At 45.8% G+C, this 21,605-nt stretch overlaps 1 protein-coding gene across 1 annotated transcript in view; it reads right to left on the bottom strand.

Moving 5' to 3' along the window:
* CHLSN (cholesin) overlaps nt 1–21,605 on the bottom strand; it is a 344,029-nt gene that overhangs the window by 42,702 nt on the left and 279,722 nt on the right. Inside the window, exon 5 of the mRNA XM_088452000.1 lies at nt 11,189–11,376. Within this exon, the coding sequence (XP_088308126.1) occupies nt 11,189–11,376 (188 nt within the window). The remainder of the gene's footprint in view (nt 1–11,188; nt 11,377–21,605) is intronic.

The raw sequence follows: 21,605 nt of genomic DNA on the forward strand, positions 1-21,605 counted from the left end.
TATACCCGAGGATCTCTCTACTGTGCATGTGCAGGGATCAGGGAAAATGGCACCTCCACCTTATTCCTGAGGACATCTCTACTGCGCATGTGCAGGTCTCAGGGAAATTGGCACCTGCACCTTATTCCTGTGGACATCTCTACTGTGCATGTGCAGCTCTCAGGGAAAATGGCACCTGCACCTTATACCAGAGGACATCTCTACTGCGCATGTGCAGCTCTCAGGGAAAATGGCACCTGCACCTTATACCCAAGGACATCTCTACTGCGCATGTGCAGGTCTCAGGGAAAATGGCACCTGCACCTTATTCCTGAGGATCTCTCTACTGCGCATGTGCAGCTCTCAGGGAAAATGGCACCAGCACCTTATACCCAAGGACATCTCTACTGCGCATGTGCAGGTCTCAGGGAAAATGGCACCTGCACCTTATTCCTGAGGATCTCTCTACTGCGCATGTGCAGCTCTCAGGGAAAATGGCGCCTGCACCTTATACCTGAGGATCTCTCTACTGCGCATGTGCAGCTCTCAGGGAAAATGGCGCCTGCACCTTATACCTGAGGATCTCTCTACTGCGCATGTGCAGCTCTCAGGGAAAATGGCGCCTGCACCTTATTCCTGAGAATAGCTCTGCTGCTCATATATAGAAAAAGAAGGAAATTCCGCACAGGAAAATAATTATAAGATATATATTAAAAAAAAAAAAAAAAAGATAAACACAATTAATGGGTAAATTACCCTACTATGAATGAATTTGGTAGTGCACCCCAGGAGTAAGAAATACTCAAATACGTTCACCTTTTAATTACCCTGTGCAGCAGGATAATAAAGAAGACTCCTTTGCGGGGGCACTCTTATATGAAAATATTCAAACTTAACTTTTATTAATATATTGAATGAATTTGTAATATATTAATAAAAGTTACGTTTTAATATTCTCATATAATAGTGCCCCCGCAAAGGAGTCTTCTTTATTATCCTGCTGCACAGGGTAATTAAAAGGTGAACGTATTTGGATATCTCTGCTGCGCATGCACAAATCACTGGTGGCGCTACCATTTTCCCTGTGATTTTTTCTGCTCTGCAGTGCTGGGCCGCCAGCAGTGCAGGACTTAGGAGAGGTAAGTATAACTATAAATGGCTGCAGGGTGGGCCCCCCTGGACCCAATACACCGTTCATCCTGCACCCATTACAGATGCACCATTGCTTGCATGGCTTCATACAAAAACAGCCACTTTGTATAAAATCCAATAGGAAAGGTTCACATCCAGTGAAAATGAACACTGTATGTAAATGTGAACCTTCTCTGTATAGAGTCAGTAAATATGGAACTAAAAAATGAGAGGTGCAATAGTGCAATAACCCTGTGGGATCGCTAATATAATAACAAGCCTTATATGCAAGTAACTTATGTACCTGGGAGACACTGTATGTACAGCAAGTCCTGAGTTATCCTCACCAGAAAAAATCAGGTCTGAGCTTTCAATGGGCAAATATGGACAACTACAGGCACTCCTATACATACACGTGCACATAGTTGAATATAGTCATATAGATACACATATATGTACATAGACTCCTGTGCATAGATACACATACATATTTCCTTTTATAGTGGAAAACATGCCACCTCTTATTTATACTGTACATGCTTTATTACATAGGTACACATATACATAAATAAACACACATACAGACCTTCATACACATATTTGAAACGCTTCACTTTTTCCACATTTTGTTATGTTACAGCCTTATTCCAAAATGGAATAAATTCATTTTTGCCCTCAAAGTTGTACACACAATACCCCATAATGACAACTTGTAAAAAGTTTTTTTAGGATTTGTAAAACAACAACTAAGAAATCACATGTACATAAGTATTCACAACCTTAACTCAATACTTTGTTGATGCACCTTTGGCAGCAATTAGAGCCTCAAGTCTTTTTGAATATGATGCCACAAGTTTGGTACACCTATCTTTGGGCAGTTTCGCCCATTCCTCTTTGCAGCACCTCTCAAGCTCCATCAGGTTGGATGGGAAGCATCGGTGCACAGCCATTTTCAGATCTCTACAGAGATGTTCAATCAGATTCAAGTCTGGGGTCTGGCTGGGTCACTCAAGGACATTCACAGAGTTGTCCTGAATCCACTCCTTTGATATCTTGGCTGTATGCTTAGAGTCGTTGTCCTGCTGAAAGATGAACAGTCGCCCCAGGTCAAGAGGGCTCTGGAACAGGTTATCATCCTGGATGTCTCTGTACATTGCTGCATTCATCTTTCCCTCTATCCTGACTAGTCTCCTAGTTCCTGCCGCTGAAAAACATCCCCACAGCATGATGCTGCCACCACCATGCTCCACTGTAGGGATGGTATTGGCCAGGTGATGAGCGGTGCCTGGTTTCCTCCAAGAATAACGCCTGGCATTCATGCCAAAGACTTCAATCTTTGTCTCTCATGGTCTGAGAGTCCTTCAGGTGCATTTTGGCAAACTCCATGCGGGCTGCCATGTGCTTTTTACTAAGTGTGGTTTCCGTCTGGCCACTCTACCATACAGGCCTGATTGGTGGATTTCTGCAGAGATGGTTGTCCTTCTGGAAGGTTCTCCTCTCTCCACAGAGGAATGCTGTAGCTCTGACAGAGTGACTATAGGGTTCTTCGTCACCTCCTTGACTATGGCCCTTCTCGATCACTCAGTTTAGACGGCCGGCCAACTCTAGGAAGAGTCCTGGTGATTCCGAACGTCTTCCATTTACGGATGATGGATGCCACTGTGCTCATTGGGACCTTCAAAGCAGCAGATATTTTCCTGTACCCTTCCCCAGATTTGTGCCTCGAGACAATCCTGTCTCGGAGGTCTACAGACAATTCCTTGGACTTCATGCTTGGTTTGTGGTCTGAGATGCACTGTCAAGTGTGGGACCTTATATAGACCGGTGTATGCCTTTCAAAATAATGTCCAATCAACTGAATCTGCCACAGGTGGACTCCAATTAAACTGTAGGAACATCTCAAGGATGATCAGTGGAAACAGGATGCCCCTGAGCTCAATTTTGAGCTTCATGGCAAGGGCCGTGAATACTTATGTACATGTGATTTCTTAGTGTAGAGATACTTATTTTTGTTATCTCTATTTCTACGAAGTCCATAGGGTTCCACAGGATGCCTCTACATAGGTGATGACGTCAGGCATCGGGCACCATAGAGTTAAGTTTTCAGCCTCCTAGGATGCACTAGGGTCCCCCCTCCTATACCCCGCCCCCGAGCCAAGGAATCTCAGTTACGTACCAAGCCATAGGCCGGAGGAGAAGAAGGAAGAGAGAGAAAAAAGATCTGTACACACACAAGAATCACATTCTCACCAGAGGGAGACGGAAAAACCAGTGACCGGAGTAAAGCTCATCTGCAGCACAGGTGCAACAGGGCGGGAGTCCTGTGGAACCCTATGGACTTCGTAGAAATAGAGATAACAAAGGTAAGTTCTTACCATATCTCATATTTTCTACATCAGGGTCCATAGGGTATCCACAGGATACCTGGGGGATGTCCCAAAGCAGTTTCCTTCAAGGGTGGGGACGCTCCTGTGCCGAAAGGAGAATCCGCCGCCCGAAGGAAGCATCCTGAGAGGCAAAGGTGTAAAACGCGTAATACCTCACAGAGGTATGGACAGAGGACCACGTGGCAGCCTTGCAGATCTGGACTGCAGAGGCACCACGTCGAGCTGCCCACGAAGGACCCACAGACCTAGTGGAATGAGCCCTCACAGAGGATGGAACCGGAAGGCCTTCATGAAGATAAGCTTCTGAAATTGCCATCCGAATCCAACCTGCCAAAGTTTGCTTTGAAGCAGGTCAACCCTTTTTACGGAAGCCATAGAGGACAAACAAGGCGTCCGACTTCCGAAACGAGGAAGTGCGGTCAACATAAATTCTTAAAGCCCGCACAACTGGGAGAACCGCCCTGCAATCACCGCACCGCAAGGGCTTTAGCAGAAGAAGAGCAGGGACAGTGAAAAGGCTGACAGTAGAAAGTGAAAGTACAGGTAGCAGACGCTAGCAGCAGTCACATGCAATGCAAAGAAATTAATCCCTGCACTATCAGCGCTGATCCTCAACTACACAGACACAGAGTCTGGTAGGACACAGCGCTGCATACACAGACCTGTTCCAATGGAGGAGAGGTATGCCGGGGGACCCAGACCACGATGCCACTGATCAGCAGCTTCCAGTAGCGTTCACCATGCTTCTGTAAAGATGGCCACTGAGGAGCAGAGAGGAGGCCGGCCTGGGGGAGGAGCGCTGCTACAGGGCCAATCGGCAGGTGCAGAGAGGGCTGTGTGCAGCGGGGGAGGCGCCGGCTGTGTACAGGGAAGGCACGCTCCCCTGGCATGCAATTAACCCCTGGGACGCCGCAGCGCAATCGCTCAGCTGCGGTCCGCTGTCCCAGGGGAGTAGTGGAAGCGCAGGTTTGTTACCTGGCTCCACGCTGCAGCCAGTCTCCAGGGAGCCCCCTGCCTGGGGACTCAGGACCATGTTTCAGCGGGGACCCACCGCAGGACCCCGCTGCTTACCTGCTGTCCCCCTTGAATCCGGCCATGGTCCAAAACATCTAGGGTCACCGCTAGCTGTGACCCCAGATGCTTACCAGCATCCCCGGATCAGTACCGGCGTTCTGGTACCGGCGGGGGTGTAGGGAAGACAGCATGGACGTCAGTAGTGACTGTCCATGCTGTACTTCCAGATGGGCAGCCACAGCTGCCCCCTTCAGGGGCTAATCCTTAGCCCCCCTCTAAACAGGTGCTCCGACTCCGAGCCGGGCACCAACGAAACTGAGATGCCTTGGCTCGGGGGCGGGGTATAGGAGGGGGACCCTAGTGCATCCTGGGAGGCTGAAAACTTAACTCTATGGTGCCCGATGCCTGACGTCATCACCTATACCCCAAGGTATCCTGTGGATACCCTATGGACCCTGATGTAGAAAAAACTTTTTACACGTTGTCATTATGGGGTATTGTGTGTAGAATGTTGAGGACAAAAATGAATTTATTCAATTTTGGAATAAGGCTGTAACAACAAAATGTAGAAAAAGTGAAGCGTTGTGAATACTTTCCAGATGCACTGTACATACATTCCTAAACATATAATTATAGATACATACAGACACATATACTGCACATAGGTACATACACATATATATTGACATACACAGAAACACATATATATATATATATGAGTACATACCAGTTGAATGATGAAAACGTTTCAATCTCAGCTTTGCAGCTGGCTCCGCCTCCTCGTCAGTCATGTCTTCCCCCAAAGGAAGAGGGGAGGAGAGAGAAGGGGAAGACAGCTGGGGAAGGGCGTCCGCACTGGTATCATAGAGGATGTCAGCACTGTGACAGCCCGGGCACCAGAGATAGACTAGTGTTGGCTGATGGGTCACATTAAGTTACATAGCGGCGACCGTGGCTGATAAGACCTCCAGCTGCCGCAAATGCCAGAGACATTCTTCATTTTATTTTTGCTGAGGGTGGGCGGCGACCCTAGGCACAGCCTAAAGCTCCCTAATGGTAGCGTTGGTCCTGGCTCAATAACTGCAACAAAAACCTTGGCCTTGAAGACACTGAAGAGACAAAGGCATTGTGTGACTGTCTACCTAGGGCTAAATAATAATACGTATGCCCAAGTAGCCAAGGTGCTTTTTGTTTGCAGGAAATGTTCCTGTAGTTGTAATGTACTTTGCCCACTGTACAATAATTTCTGCATTCCAGGAATCCCTTTTCAATTGACAGAGACTGCTTATTGCACTTGGGAAGGATCAAAAGCCACTTCTTGTCTGAAGTAAAAATGTGCGCCCATGAATTAAACATACCTTCAGCAGATGCCCCCATAGATTATCTGTTCTCCAGGGGGTCCCTCAAGTGGTAGTGTTCATTCTAGCACCCTGCACCTGTCATAACCCATGCAGTTCCTCTTTCCTGCCTGGGGTGTCTCCCTCTGCTCTGGTGCTTCTAGCTCACACAGCTAATACAACAAACTGCTGAGATACAGACCAGAGTGTGCTAGAAGCACCAGAGCAGAGAGCGACACCCCAGGTAGGAAAGAGGAACTACATGGGTCGTGACAGGTGCAGGGTGTTAGAATTAACACTCTGTGGGACTCGCACTGTTATTATACCCTGCCAAACCACAATACTAGTAGTAACAGTGGCACCTGACTGGGCAGCTGCTGCAACTGATAAAGATAAGTGTCATATACATCCCTCTAGGACAATGGAAGGCAAGTCCTCTAGTACTGGAAGCTTTCTTCCATGAGCTGCTGTAGACTTTGGGTGTGATTAGCAGGGTTAACTTTTGTGATTTTGGATAAGTCATTTTGTCTCACTGTGCCCCATGCAGTAAACCTGGATACAGACTGATACTGTAAAATGTATGCACTGTAAAAAATATAAACAAAACAGTAACTAGCACTTGAATAATAGTATTTTTCAAATTTGTTTCACCTATTGTTCCTTTAAGTGGGCAACCCATACAGCAAAAAGATTGTATTATCTCCAACAGTGGCGCAGCATGGATTGTTGTAACTTACATGACAGAATGATCAATTGAACAATGACAACATCATAATCGTTCATTATATTGTGCAGTGGACATTGAGCCCACACTGAACGATATATCGTTCAGTGCCGACATCCTCCCACATCCCCGAACCTGCACAACCTGTCATTATCGACAGGTTGTGCAGCAGGTTCGAACGACAATGACCAGCGGGAGCGCGCATTGCTGGTCGTTGTCAGCATATCCACAGCATGATATTGCGGACAATTGAACGATAATGATGTCGTAATCGTTCAAAATATCGTCTAGTGGATACGCGGCTTTAGTGTAATTCAGAAGTGGGAGCCAATAAACAACAGCAGCATATACTACTAGGGAGATTTTACCTATCATTAATGTGTACTCAGTGTACATATTGTGAGTGGACACCAGGAGACAAGCTGCCAGTGGAAGACAAATATTAGAGTGTAAGCTACCTATGAAGATATCACACAGTGTTCCTTTCTCCTACCACATCCTCACTTACAGCTGTGTCCTTATGTAGCTATTCTCTTAGCGTGACACATAATAGTGGTGTGAGATGGTGTGCTCCATTAAGGACAACATGCACTAACATTTTGCAAGTTTGTATCATATTTTTGCAAAAGCAATACGTGTATTCAGAAGGGCCCTGTCACTTCCTTATACCCAACATCGCACAATCAATTAAAAAAATATGCACAAAAAAGCAAACAAAAGCACAAAAAGCAAGCTAAGCAGAATATTCACAAAAAATAGCAATGAAAGTAGCAAAAGAATTTAGTAAAAATCATCTAGTCATGTATCATTGCGTATTACAACAACATTATTTTCCATGTTTAGCAGTACCATTAGTCTTATGGATAAACAGCAACATTAACTGGTCTTAATTTCCTGGTGATATTCTGCTAATCTCTTGCTATTGTCCTGGTCACACTGTGGTTGCATTGAGCATTGCAGTTTAGAAGACACCGAATAACATGGTGCGAACTGTATCCATCACTGTGGCGTGAGATAGAGGAGTCTTTGGTGCGATCCAGGTATATTCTCTGCACTGTAATTAATTCTATTAAGTACTGTTCTTTATCATGTCATCCTCAATATGTCGTCCATTTTGTAATATATTTTATGGAGGAAATATAAAACATGGAGCACTGTGACTTCATAGACATGGTCTATAGATCGCTCTGTTTTTTTCCTTAGAGAATACAGACCAAGAAAAAAAAAAAGCCTGCTACATGACTTAAGTGCCATTGAAATGACAGAAGTTGGGGTATGAGCTAGCTTCAGAAAGAAGATATGTTAGTTGGAGGCTTCTGTCAGTACCACCCAGTGGTTGAAGTGGGAATTTTGAAGTGGGGCTATGGAGAATATAAGAAAGCACTTACGTGTGTGTCGGAGGCGCGCATGCGCCAGAAAAGGGGGTGTGGCCACTCAAATGAGGGTGTTGCCTCAACACTAACATCCTTTTCATCAGTGTAGTGTACCACGCCTTTTTACCCCTTCTACACATTATGCCACACACACAGTAATGTTACACAGTAATGTCCTTTACAAAATTTGTAGTACAAATGATGCCACCCAGCAATAAATGCCCTTACACATTATGCCACATAGTAATGTCCCTTATAACATTATACCCCACAGTAAAGCCCTGCCTGCAGCCTCTTGCCTCCTCCTTGTGTCCCTTCAGCAGCCTCAATCTTATTATGAGAGATTACATGATGAGATAAGACTCATCTCCATGTGTATTTTAGTGCACTACCTGGCAGACAACCATGCCGAGACAGCGGCACAGTGCCACTGTCATTTCAAATCAGATGCTGTCTGCGAGCCAATCAGAAGCTACAGCGGCTTCTGATTGACTGCCGGTCCGCAAGTTCCATTTGGCTCGCAGACAGCGACAGATTTGCAATGCCGGTGGCATGGTGCCACTATTTCTCCATCCATGGATGGTTGCCAGTGCGCCAGTAATCAGCTGGAGGCCTGGCACCAGATCTTTTGCATGATGGAAACAATTAGAGCACCTGTCACTATAGGGGATCATTGATCTATATCTTTTAAGTGCAGCCTCTATAAGTACAGGCTACACTAGCTAAAATAATACATACAAATATGTTAAATGTGATAATACAGAGACGGCAGTGTAGTGTACAGCCCCCTGTGCCCAGTCTCTACGTCCCCCTACCCTCTCTGCATGAGGGCTTGGTCTGACACTAAACAGCAGGTGAGTGTCTGTAGTGTAGCGTAATGAGGATGGAAAGCAAGGGACTGACCTGCAGCCTGATCCAGAAGTCCAGTCTAGCTCCAGGATCACACAGTCCGGGAGGGAGAGACTTGGGAGTCCTGTCTGCATTCCTTGCCCTGTTTCCCTATCTCCTGCACTCTATTCCCCTCCTGGTGACTGGCCTCTCCCTATCACGTGGAAATATTGAAAATATTGCAGGTTCCTGATATGTAAAGAGCCCATCTATAGGAAGCAGAGGCTGCACATCCCTGGGGACACCTAATGGGAACCCCCCCCACCCCCCACTACAGCCAGCATCACTAACAAATTCCACCCCTTCCTCTACTCTCACCATCATTAACAACCCCCCTACTCCCTGCATCACTAATAAACCCCACACTACTCCCAACACCATTAATAACCGCCCCCCACTACTCCCAGCGCCACTAACACCACCTGCTTCTCACTCCCAGAACCACTAACAGCACCACCACTTCTCACTCCCAGCACCACCCCCCACTACTCACTCCCAGCACCACTAACAGCACCTCCGCTTCTCACTCCCAGCACCACCCCCACTACTCACTCCCAGCACCACTAACAGCACCTCCGCTTCTCACTGCCAGCACCACCCCCACTACTCACTCCCAGCACCACTAACAGCACCCCGCTACTCACTCCCATCACCTCCGTTTCTCACTCCCAGTACCACTAACAGCACCTCCGCTTCTCACTCCCAGTACCAATAACAGCACCCCCGCTTCTCACTCCCAGCACCACCCCCACTACTCACTCCCAGCACCACTAACAGCACCCCGCTACTCACTCCCAGCACCACTAACAGCACCTCCGCTTCTCACTCCCAGTACCACCCCCACTACTCACTCCCAGCACCACTAACAGCACCCCGCTACTCACTACCAGCACCTCCGCTTCTCACTCCCAGCACCACTAACAGCACCTCCGCTTCTCACTCCCAGTACCACTAACAGCACCCCCACTTTTCACTCCCAGCACCACCCCCACTACTCACTCCCAGCACCACTAACAGCACCCCACTGCTCACTCCCAGCACCACTAACAGCACCCCACTGCTCACTCCCAGCACCACTAACAGCACCCCCGCTTCTCACTCCCAGCCCCACTAACAGCACCTCCGCTTCTCACTCCCAGCACCACTAACAGCACCCCCGCTTCTCACTCCCAGCACCACTAACAGCACCTCCGCTTCTCACTCCCAGCACCACTAACAGCACCCCCACTTCTCACTCCCAGCACCACCCCCACTACTCACTCCCAGCACCACTAACAGCACCTCCGCTTCTCACTCCCAGCACCACTAACAGCACCCCCACTTCTCACTCCCAGCACCACCCCCACTGCTCACTCCCAGCACCCCACTGCTCACTCCCAGCACCACCCCCACTACTCACTAACAGCACCCCCGCTTCTCACTCCCAGCACCACTAACAGGCCCTCCGCTTCCCACTCCCAGCACCACTAACAACACCTCCGCTTCTCACTCCCAGCACCACTAACAGCACCTCCGCTTCCCACTCCCAGCACCACTAACAGCACCTCCGCTTCTCACTCCCAGCACCACTAACAGCACCTCCGCTTCTCACTCCCAGCACCACTTACAACACCCCCGCTTCTCACTCCCAGCACCACTAACAGCACCTCCGCTTATCACTCCCTGCATCACTAACAAGCCCCTCCCAGTACCACTAATAACCTCTGCCCACTCCACTGCTCCCACCATCACTAGCAACCCTCCCACCATCATTAACAATCCCCCACACTGTTCCCAGCACCACCAACAAACTCTCCCTATTACTCTCAGCACCATTAACAATAACTAACAACCTTTTCTACTCCCACCATCACTAACACCACCCCCCATCCACTACTCGGCATCAATTATAACCTCGCACCCCACCCCCAATACTCCCTGCTTCAGTAACAAACCCCCTGCCCCACTCACAACAGCATTAACATGCCTCCGCCTCTGTCACTCTATTTTTAATTAGGGAGGAAGCAGGTGCCGATGAGTGCCGGCGCCCGGCGGTGAATCCAGCAAGCGCCGTACGTGTAAGGTATCTAGCCTTCAGGAGAACGTCAGGAGAACGAAGTGCGCCCAGACCTCAAGCACTATGTACTTACTCGGTGGCACAGTCTGGCAGCAATGGCCCGCTAAAGGCGGCTACATAGAGAGTGGTGGTGCAGCATATAGGCGGCCAAATTCTTAACGGTACGTCGCACCCAAGCTAGAAACTTATAGAACAGAAACTGTTTAGTGCTTGAAGTGCCGGTATGCCATACCGTTGCATACCGGCACACTTCGAGCACTGGTACCACCATGAAGTTGTATGTGCTGCATATAACTCACCGCTTCAAGTACTGCAAAGCTAATTCAGAAGCCGAAGGTTTTGCTGGCTCTTCGCTCTTCTCCTCTACATTACTTTCTCTTTTTATCCTCTTTTCCTCCTTCTTACGTTCTTTTTTCAGTTTCCTTTCCAGTATCCTCTGTTCCTCTGGAGTAAGGTCCTCTGCCTCTGGAGAATCCTGAGCTGCCACCTGTAACATATATATATATTGGCACTTGAGTATGGAATCTCAGCGCACTGCTCAATGAGTCTTCAACACTAATTTATATTCTTATAAAAGGTAAAAACAAAATGTACTCAGGCACCATAAAACCACATTCAAACTCAGAGGGTCTGATGAACATTACTGCATCTGAAAATATTGTGAATCACTGCTATTAGAGTGATATAGAATAGCTCTCTTTATCTATGGCAATAAAGAACCTTGTTAGTCCCATCCTGAGACTCTGTCAGACATTACAGAATGTATTTGTTTTAAAAGAACATAACCAAAATAATTTTGATGATACTTTCTCTTCAGTTAAAAATTAATTTTTAGAACAAACATTTAATTTGGTTCTTTAAGCCTTCACATTACATATGTAAGATTCAGCCTTAGCTTTCCTAATATCACAAGCAGTTCCCCTTAGTATCAGTTCCCTTCCATCTATTGTACACATGCAGCAGGTGTAAGCTGGCTTTAACCCCACATCAGTACATTGGTGGCTGCAAGGATTTTGGGTCCTTACAAAGGAGCGGCCAAATCTGACAGGTCATGAAGCCAGTTGGCGCGGCTCCTGGTGGTGTGGGCGCAGTGCTAATAAATCACAATAAAAGTCTGATTACAGTAGCCAACAAACGAGGGAGGCCAATCCCGTGGCTTTTTTTCAATCCCGGGATTCGGGATTGAAAAAACGAAATCCCGGGATAGGATGGTTAAAAAAAAAAAAAAAGGCCCCACAGTGATTTACAAGTGGGCAGCGGGGTTTCGGCGGCGGTGTCAGTGTCCTGTAGAGAGGTGGTCCAGCCGGTGTCGGGCTGCGCAGCATGACCTGTGTCCTCACATCACGCTGCGCAGTGCGCACAGCCAGGGAAGAGGGAGCCGGGCAGCATCTGAGCACTCTGCTGGAGGTGCTAAGTGCTGCCCGGCATCTAAAAAAACCCATTTATTCCCAATTCCCAGGATCGGGATTGGAAGATTCCGATCCCGGGATTCAATCTCAGGAGACCCGAAAAGAAATCCTCGATAAGCGCGGCTAATTGACCCTCGCCCTTATTCTCACATGAGCTGAACTGATCATGTCCTTCACATTCGTGTACTTTCAGCCCTTTTCCCTTGTACAGTATATATGAATTATGATTCCTGCTTTTTCTACATGGTCTAGGAATGTAATCGTTACTAAATGAATGAATACTATTATGCAGATATCTGACAGCCTACATAACAAAGCATAAGACTGCATGTAAAATTGGACTTGATTATAAACTATACTGTTGCTAGAATTACTTTAATGGGAAGATGAAGGCTGTGTTATTATAACCCTGCCTTACTTTTTGTCCATTGAGCACAGACATATAGAAAAGATGATCGCACTCTACTGGAAGGTCACAGGACTTTACTGCCGTTTGCTGCTCTTTACTGGTAGTTTTGTTTCTTGTGCACCAGGAGCATCCAAGTGTGTGACACGATCAGGAGTACAACCCTGACTTGCATTCTTTGGAGAGTAGAGGAGGGACTCAAGTATGTCCAGTGGCTTTTTGTTTCTGCAAATAACTTTTTTGCTTGGATTAATTGCATTTCATTTGGAAGATTGTATGTTAATTTGAAATATTAATTACATGTCTATACCAGAGGTTCCCAAATGCGGTCCTCAAGGCACCCCAACAGTTCAGGTTTTAGAGATATCCATGTTTGAACACAGGTGGTTAAATCAAATTGACTGAGGTGCTAATTAAATCACCTGTGGTCATGCATAGATATCCTTAAAACCTTGACTGCTAGGGTGCCTTGAGGACCGCATTTGGGAACCTCTGGTCTATACATTGCATATTAAATAAGGTAATGGTTGTGTTAGCTGTAAATATATTATATACTATATTATATATAGTATTAAATATGTTTATAAGTTATTATTTGACTTTTTAAATAACATTTTTCTTTATATGTTGGAATATTTTTGTAATAAAGTTGTAGCTGAAAAAATAAATTTTCTATTTTCTATGTTCTCGTAGAGATGATATTAGTTAATGCCGAGAAGACCGTAGTGAGTGAACAAAAAGTTGATCCCATGTCACTAAAGTACCTCTTGCCTATCACCCATTGCCACCAAGACATGGCATCAGGCGTGCCCCTGTACTGGGAAAGTCATGGTCACATGGGGGCATTCTATGTCCAGTCACACAGAAGGGGAGGAGGGCTTGTTATGCCTCCACTGCAATCCCGGGGATGGCATCTGGCACGCGCCTAGTTACGCCTCCACTGCAATCCCAGGGATGGCATCTGGCAGGGGCCTAGTTACGCCTCCTCTGCAATCTTGGGCCCCTAAAGAGGCCAGGGCCTGGGTAAAATCTGTCTATATTATAAACTGAATAACTCATAATGCTTTCCCTGCATTACACCCTCTTATTACAAATAATATTGTTAAGCATCTTTAAATAGACATGGGGCAGGGGACACAGAGTGATCGGGAGGACTACTCACAAGCCACAACCTGTTTCAGTTTCCAGCAAGAAAGGAGGAACCTTGGGTAAAACAACTGCAACGAGCAGCCATCTAGGGCTTAGTATATGGGAAGGGGCCACATTGGGAAGAAATATTTCCTAGGTGGTAATGTATCTTATTTCAGTGCATCTCATTTATAAATGCACTGGAAATGGGAGGAGCATGGGTAATTGTAAGGTGATCTCAAGTGACAGGGCAATAAAGAGATGTGTGTTTGCGGCAGGCGGCTTACTAATAATTTAGCAGTATGGGCGCGGATAATTACATTTTCTAAACATTCTATAGTGTGTAATTTATTAATTGCTATACCTCTGCTGCAACGTGCCATTGTTAGGGTGCATTACATGAGTTTTGGGAAGACATGTTATATTACTCAGTGAAAGACATTACGTACTAAGGTTTCCTAAATTATATTTAAAGCAGGTGTGTGCTTTTAAGTGGTGGGTGGATGTTCATCAAGCCGATGAGTGTCCAAAAATTAAACATTTGTATATGATGATATTCAGGTACAGACTCTGAAGCCTCCATTTCTCAACCTATAATATTTCTTAACTCATATAGAGCATTTCATGGTTCCATCATTTTGTACATACAGCATAAATTGTGTACTAAGTTTTAAAGCGCAAGTAAACCATTAATAAGTATTTCACTGACAAAATGTATAAAAGACAGTGTTGTACAGCATATTGATCAAACATTCCAAAGAGGGTAAGTGGAGGTGTAGCCCATAACGACCAATCAGATCCTAGCTATCACTTATGTAGTACAGTCTATTAAATGATAGCTACAATCTGATTGCTACAGACAACACCTTCACTTGTTCTCTTTAGACGGATTGACAAGTATCTCTCTAATGATTATGATTATGTTAATTTAACAGTATATACCTAACTAAAAGTGTCTAGCATGATATCTGCTCTATACCAGTGAGGGTAGTAATGTTATGTATTTAGCTGTCCTGTAATACAGCGCTTGTACCCTAGGAATAGAGAACAGAGATGTCTTGTATCTGAGGGAAACACACAAACAACTTTGACTAATGATATAAATACAATGGCTAAAAGATAGAGAAGTAAAAAAAAAAAAAAAAAAACACCCAAAAAAGACATTTACAGTGAAAGTTGTTGTAGGTACATGTACAAGTTAAATTAGCTAAAGAAATCTGCAATTGTATAATCCCTTTAAGGAACTACATTTGTGAGCAATACAGGGGTGCATCAGGGCCTGAATACCGGGCTTCCAGTGCAAGATGCATATATGACCTGCTAATGCTATAACATGGGCCGAGGCTGCCAGACAAAGTACCTGGTGAGCTGGCTACAATGCCAAACTTGTGTTGGTAAATTGGATTTTCTACCGACATATGTAAAGGAGATAGAAAATCTCTCTCTTTGGGCCATAATAATAAATAGGCTGCTAAGTCCATAGTCCTAGATTTACAGACTTGTTCGAGAGGCTGTGCCTTAAACATTTGGCTCAGTTTAAGCTCTGCACAGCATACAGAGCCTCTGTATATATAACGTGCATATACATTAGCTGTCCTGAGTAATGTTATATCACAGTATAGGGAGGCACGGTCCAGATGTTACAGTTTAAGAAATAAATTTGCCCAGAAAACCATGTTTTTATTATTTCAGTTCTGACTACTATGATTAATGATATGTTACTTAATCACAGTTCAGTACTCAGTTTATAATTAAAAAAAAAAGCTCAAATTTCACTTCAGTAAAAGGAATAAATGATGTAGTATAAACAGACGAACCTTTAGAAGTAAGAATAACAACAGCAGTTCCAGCACCAGTCATGTAAACACCCCCACCAGGGAAGAGGTGGCAGGTAATGACTCTGGCATAACTTGTAGGTAAATATCACATCAGAGAGTAACAATTATAACTACGTAGAGGAAATATAACCCTTACAACTACAGTGCACACAACAACATTAAATGTTGGAAAGGTCTTAAGCTGGCCACACACATAATAGAGATTTTGGCTTTTCGGAGGCTGTTTCTAATTGCAAAGACATTGGATATTTCACCGACTCCACCATACAGACAGCAATTACATGTAGGGAAGAGATTTTGTTCAGATAAAAAAAATAGTTGTATCAACCACACAATAAAGGGGGGAGAATAAAGATAGTATCTATAAATTGAACCATCAGCAAACATGTTGTGGTCTGATCATAGTATGGCGAACATACTAAAACAGACTGTGTTTTACATATAATGGTTGGATTCCGACGGAATGCACGACGTTTGGATTCCCGACAGCGACATCCCAGCAGAGGAGGAAATCCCGATTGTCCTAAGGTAAGTATTGACTAACCTATTTCTACCCCCTAACCCTCCCTTAAAGATGCCTAACCCTAACCTTCCCCCCCAGTGCCTAAACCTAACCCCCCTTTTCCCGCCGCCTAAACCGAAGTCCCCCCACCCGAGGGTGCCTAACGCTAACCCCCCATTCCCGTAGCCTAAACCTAACCACCTCCCGGGGGGTGCCTAACCCTAAGTCCCCCCCGGGAACCCTAAACGTAACCCTCCCAAAGCTATCCGCGCTCGGTGTCCCTTCGACTGTGATGCCGGGCATTGGGCTCCCGGCGTATGTCTAATGACAGGCGTCGGCATATCGACGCTTGTCTTTAGACCCTTGCCGGGATATGTCGGGAAGCCTGCTGTCGGGATTAGGTCCGCCGACTTCCTGACTGCATACCATTCCGACTGCATGTTATCCTGTTGCTTGATGAACAAATAAAAAATGATGATCCTTTGAATTTACCAGTTGGGTTGGTAAAAACCCCCGTCCCCCTTTCCCCACTAGAAATCAGCTGGTGGGTCATGACCAAGACAGGGAGCCCAGCACAGATCATGCTGCATTTATGAGGGTGAAATGAAACTGGCAGGGCAGAGCAACAACAGTAAATATCATGAGATAAGGTGCAACTAGGTAAGTAGGTGAGGGAAAGAGGAGGCTATGAGCAGTCATGGATCAGCAGGGATGGGCATATGTGCAAAAGCAGAAGGGGCCCCAACTTCCTCCTCTTTCCAAGACATATCAGTGATAGTACAGTAGTAATTGTTGCAGCTGCCGTTATTAAGCATGAAAGTTGAAAAAAGGAATATTGGAAGGAGCAGAGGCAAGCTGTGAGACAGTGGGACTGCAGGAGAAGGGTCTGGTGCGCATGTTGTTGCCTTTGTCACCAGAAGGCTGGAGATCTGGTACACAAGCTATAACGAGGTCAACAGGAGCGCCCTCTGCCGCCCCAATGATGTGTTGGGCCAGAATAGCATTTAGAGGAAGAGGAGTCCCGTATATTGTGTGGAACGCCTCTGACACAGTCATAGGGTGACAGAATGGCCCATACCATGCACAGTCGATACCAAATAATCGGCTTAAGTCAAATGAAACATCTGGGGGCACAAGGCCCACAGCTTAAAGAGAGATCTGATGTAATCACTTCTGTGCTCATCATGAAAACTTGTGTATTATAAGAAATGACACAACTGATGCGATAAGTATTTATATATTTTAAAAATAAACTCAGGGATCCATGACCTGTAGAAAAGCCCTTGTGCCTTTATCTGGTCAGGGAACTCTTGGGGGTAAATTTACTAAAGCAAGAGTTTAGAGGTGGAGATGTTGCCCATAGCAACCAATCAGATTCTACTTAACATTTAACTAGCACCTTCTAGAAGATAATAGCTAGAATCTGATTGGTTGCTATGGGCAACATCTCCACTTCTAAAACGCTCACTTCAGTAAATTTACCCCTTGGTGTACCATACCTCCCAACCACTCGGGTGTCGGTGGGATAGTCCTGAATTCTGGATATAATGAGGTACTCCACTGCATGTGGCAAATAAAATTGTGCTTTTCTGGTAGGCCACGCTCACAGTATGCTGCAGCTATGCTCTCCACCCAAATAAAGAATCAACTCAATGTAGTCAGGTATGTGGTACTGGCATTTACAGTAAAGGGTACACCGTCCTATGTAATACAGGGGGATGCAGATAGAAGTCATGGTTATATAATGTTGCATGGTTATATAATGTTGGTCTGACCAGGATATTTCTTCTCATAAATGTGGAGATGAGTCAAATCTTGTAAAGAGGCCAGCTATTGGCTAAACTTTCATAGAATGTACTTGATAAATGTCAGCTAGAAGCTGTTTGGTTGCTATGGTCATCTTCTCCACTTGTCCTCATCTTTAAAGGGTTTTATACATTGCTCCCATTAACGGTTACAGGAATTTCTTTGGGCGGCACCCACTCTATGGAATGCCTTACCACGCACAATAAGACTTACATCTAGTCTCCAATCCTTCAAGCGTTCACTGAAAACTCAACTCTTCAAACAAGCTTATCAGATTCCAGAACTGCCCACATAACCTTCATAGCTTCCATGTCTAATTACATGCCCTTTCACAGTCCACACATAACCTCACACACTGTCTTTCTTTCACATCATCCTAACATGTGGCCAACATTCCTGTGTGACTGGATATACAGCCCACCAAGAAACTCTGCAGTCTGGCTGGACCAAATTGCAATATATAGCACCTATCCTTGTGTATCAATGCCTACAGATTGTAAGCTTGCGAGCAGGGCCTTCCTACCTATATATCTGTCTGTTATTACCCAGTTTTGTTCTATTAAGGTTCCAATTGTAAAGCGCAACGGAATATGCTGCGCTATATAAGAAACTGTAAATAAATAAATAATAATACATCTAAAAGCCTCATGGCAAAATGTGTAGGATTCATATTGGATAGTGGCACCCAGTTATCAGCGAAATAGGTGGTATATCTGCAGCGTAAAACTAAGTGTAGCACTAAGCCCTAAAACCTTTCAGGCGCCAACCTCACTAGTACAAACAAAAGTGGCCTGGGGGTAAATGTCAGTCATTCTCTGGTAGAAACCTGTCTCCACACATAGCAATGGTAACCAGATTATTTTCCCTTCTACCTAGTTGTATTTTCATTGTGCGTAGTGACCAATTTAGAATCCACACAAGGTACAACGGTGCAAAGTGAAGTGCCTCATGCCTCAGTAATGTTACTGGATTTATCCCACCTTCAGTGTATATATAGGCAACAGATACTCTTTAAACATACAAGAACATGTAATGTACCTTGGGACATATAAGAACAATGTTTGTGACCTAACATACATTAAAATGTATTGAAACAAAGCCTGAAGTGTGAAAATTGGCTCTGATCTGGAGTGTAATGAGCTGGAACAACCGGTCCAAGATCCTTACGGGCTGGATTTGGCTCACAGGCGACAATATGAAGAACCCTTGTCTATTTCCAGAAAATCCCAGCACCATCTGTCATAGCTGCCTAGTGAGTTTAGTGCTGGTTACTCACCACGTGAAAGGGCAGGACAATTAATTTCATATTTTGGAGGTTGTCCAAGATATATTTGGAAACCTTCCCCTGTCTTCAAAATATGAGGAAACTATTTTATGAGGAATTTAAATTATTGAGAAAAGAAAAAAATAATAGGATAATTTTCTTTACAACACACATTTTAATGGTAAAACTAGCAGAACGGGGAGCGGACAGAAACATTACGCATTCTATCTGACCTCTTCCTGACACGGTTATTGGCAGTGGATTGTATATAGCTCTTATTAACCGATTACGACATTTCAACACCAAGCACTTCTCCATTGCCTCCCAGGATAGTGTTTCTAACCCTAATGTTTGCAAGAGTTTAACAATAATTTTTAGAGGAAAAAGTCTGTTCGTAATACAGTTAAACCGAACAGAGAAAAAAAAAAAAAAGGGTTGCCAAGTCAGCTATTTAAAGCAGGCATGTCTACTGCATATTAAACAGATATCTCAATAGACAACAAATAAGCATGTATTTTAATTGTTGTGGAAAAATATGAGATATGGTAAGAACTTACCCTTGTTATCTCTATTTCTACAAAGTCCATAGGGTTCCACAGGATACCTTGGGGTATAGGTGTGACGTCAGTCTCAGGGCACCAAAGAGTTAAGCTTTCAGCCTCCCAGAATGCACTAGGTCCCCCTCCTATACCCCGCCCCCGGGCCAAGGCACCTCAGTTAGTTACCAAGCCATAGGCCGGAGGAGGAGAAGGAAGAGAGAGAACAAAGATCTGGACACATACAAGAATCACATTCTCACCAGAGGGAGACGGAAAACCGGTGACCAGAGCAAAGCCCATCTGCAGCACAGGTGCGACAGGGCGGGAGTCCTGTGGAACCCTATGGACTTCGTAGAAATAGAGATAACAAGGGTAAGTTCTTACCATATCTCATATTTTCTACTTCAGGGTCCATAGGGTATCCACAGGATACCTTGGGGATGTCCCAAAGCAGTATCCTTTAAGGGTGGGGACGCTCCTGTGCAGAAAGGAGAATCCGCCGCCCGAAGGAAGCATCCTGAGAGGCGAAGGTGTCAAACCTGTAATACCTCACGAAGGTATGGACAGAAGACCACGTAGCAGCCTTGCAGATCTGAACTGCCGAGGCACCACGTCGAGCTGCCCACGAAGGACCCACAGACCTAGTGGAATGAGCCTTCAGAGAAGGAGGGACCGGTAGGCCTTCATGAAGATAAGCTTCAGATATAGCCATACGGATCCAGGCTGCCAAAGTTTGCTTTGAAGCAGGCCAACCCTTTTTACGGAAGCCATAGAGGACAAACAAAGCGTCCGACTTCCTAAACGAAGAAGTGCGGTCAACATAAGTCCTTAAGGCCCGCACAACATCCAAAGAGGCCTCACCCACGGAAAGACCCGGTGAGTTAAAGGCCGGAACAACTATTTCCTCGTTAACATGAAACTGGGAAACAACTTTGGGAAGAAACTCGGGCCGAGTGCGGAGCACTGCCCTGTTCCCATAAAAAACCAAGAAAGGGGGTCTACAAGAAAGAGCCCCTAACTCAGAAACACGTCTGGCCGAAGCAATGGCCAGAAGGAAAACAGTCTTAGCTGTTAGCCATTTAAGATCCACTGAGCCCAGTGGTTCAAACGGCGGTCCTTGGAGAGCCCTCAGGACCACAGCCAAATCCCAAGGCGCCACAGGTGGAACAAAGGGCGGCTGAATGCGGAGAACACCCTGCATAAAGGTGCGAACATCCGGGATTGTAGCAATCCTACGGTGAAACCAGACAGATAGGGCCGAAACCTGTACCTTCAAAGAAGCAAGGCGAAGCCCATGATCTAGTCCCGCTTGCAGGAAGGCGAGAATCCGAGACAGACGAAACTCCCGCGGTGCATAACCTCTCGGTCGACACCACTGGAAGAACGTATGCCACACGCGATGGTATATCCTCGCGGAAGACGGTTTCCGAGCTCGTAACATGGTACGCACCACAGAGCTGGAAAACCCCTGGGACCTCAGCATGGCCGTCTCAACAGCCACGCCGTCAAAGACAGCCGAGTCAGGTCCAGGTGAAGGCAAGGACCCTGAGACAGAAGGTCCGGTCGTAGCGGCAACCGCAGAGGACTGTCCACGGACAGACCCTGAAGGTCTGAGAACCAGTGCCGTCTGGACCACGCGGGAGCTATCAACAGGAGCGTCCCTCCTTCCTGTTTGAATTTCCGGATTACCCGTGGAAGAAGGGAGACCGGAGGGAACAGGTATGCGAACCGGAACGTCCACCGGACGGACAGAGCATCCACCAGAGACGCCCCTTCGTCTCTTGTGCGAGACCCGTACACCGGCAACTTGTTGTTGTGCCGGGA

Source organism: Taudactylus pleione, unplaced genomic scaffold (assembly GCF_031769625.1).
Source record: "Taudactylus pleione unplaced genomic scaffold, aTauple2 ptg000032l, whole genome shotgun sequence".
NCBI lineage: Eukaryota > Metazoa > Chordata > Amphibia > Anura > Myobatrachidae > Taudactylus > Taudactylus pleione.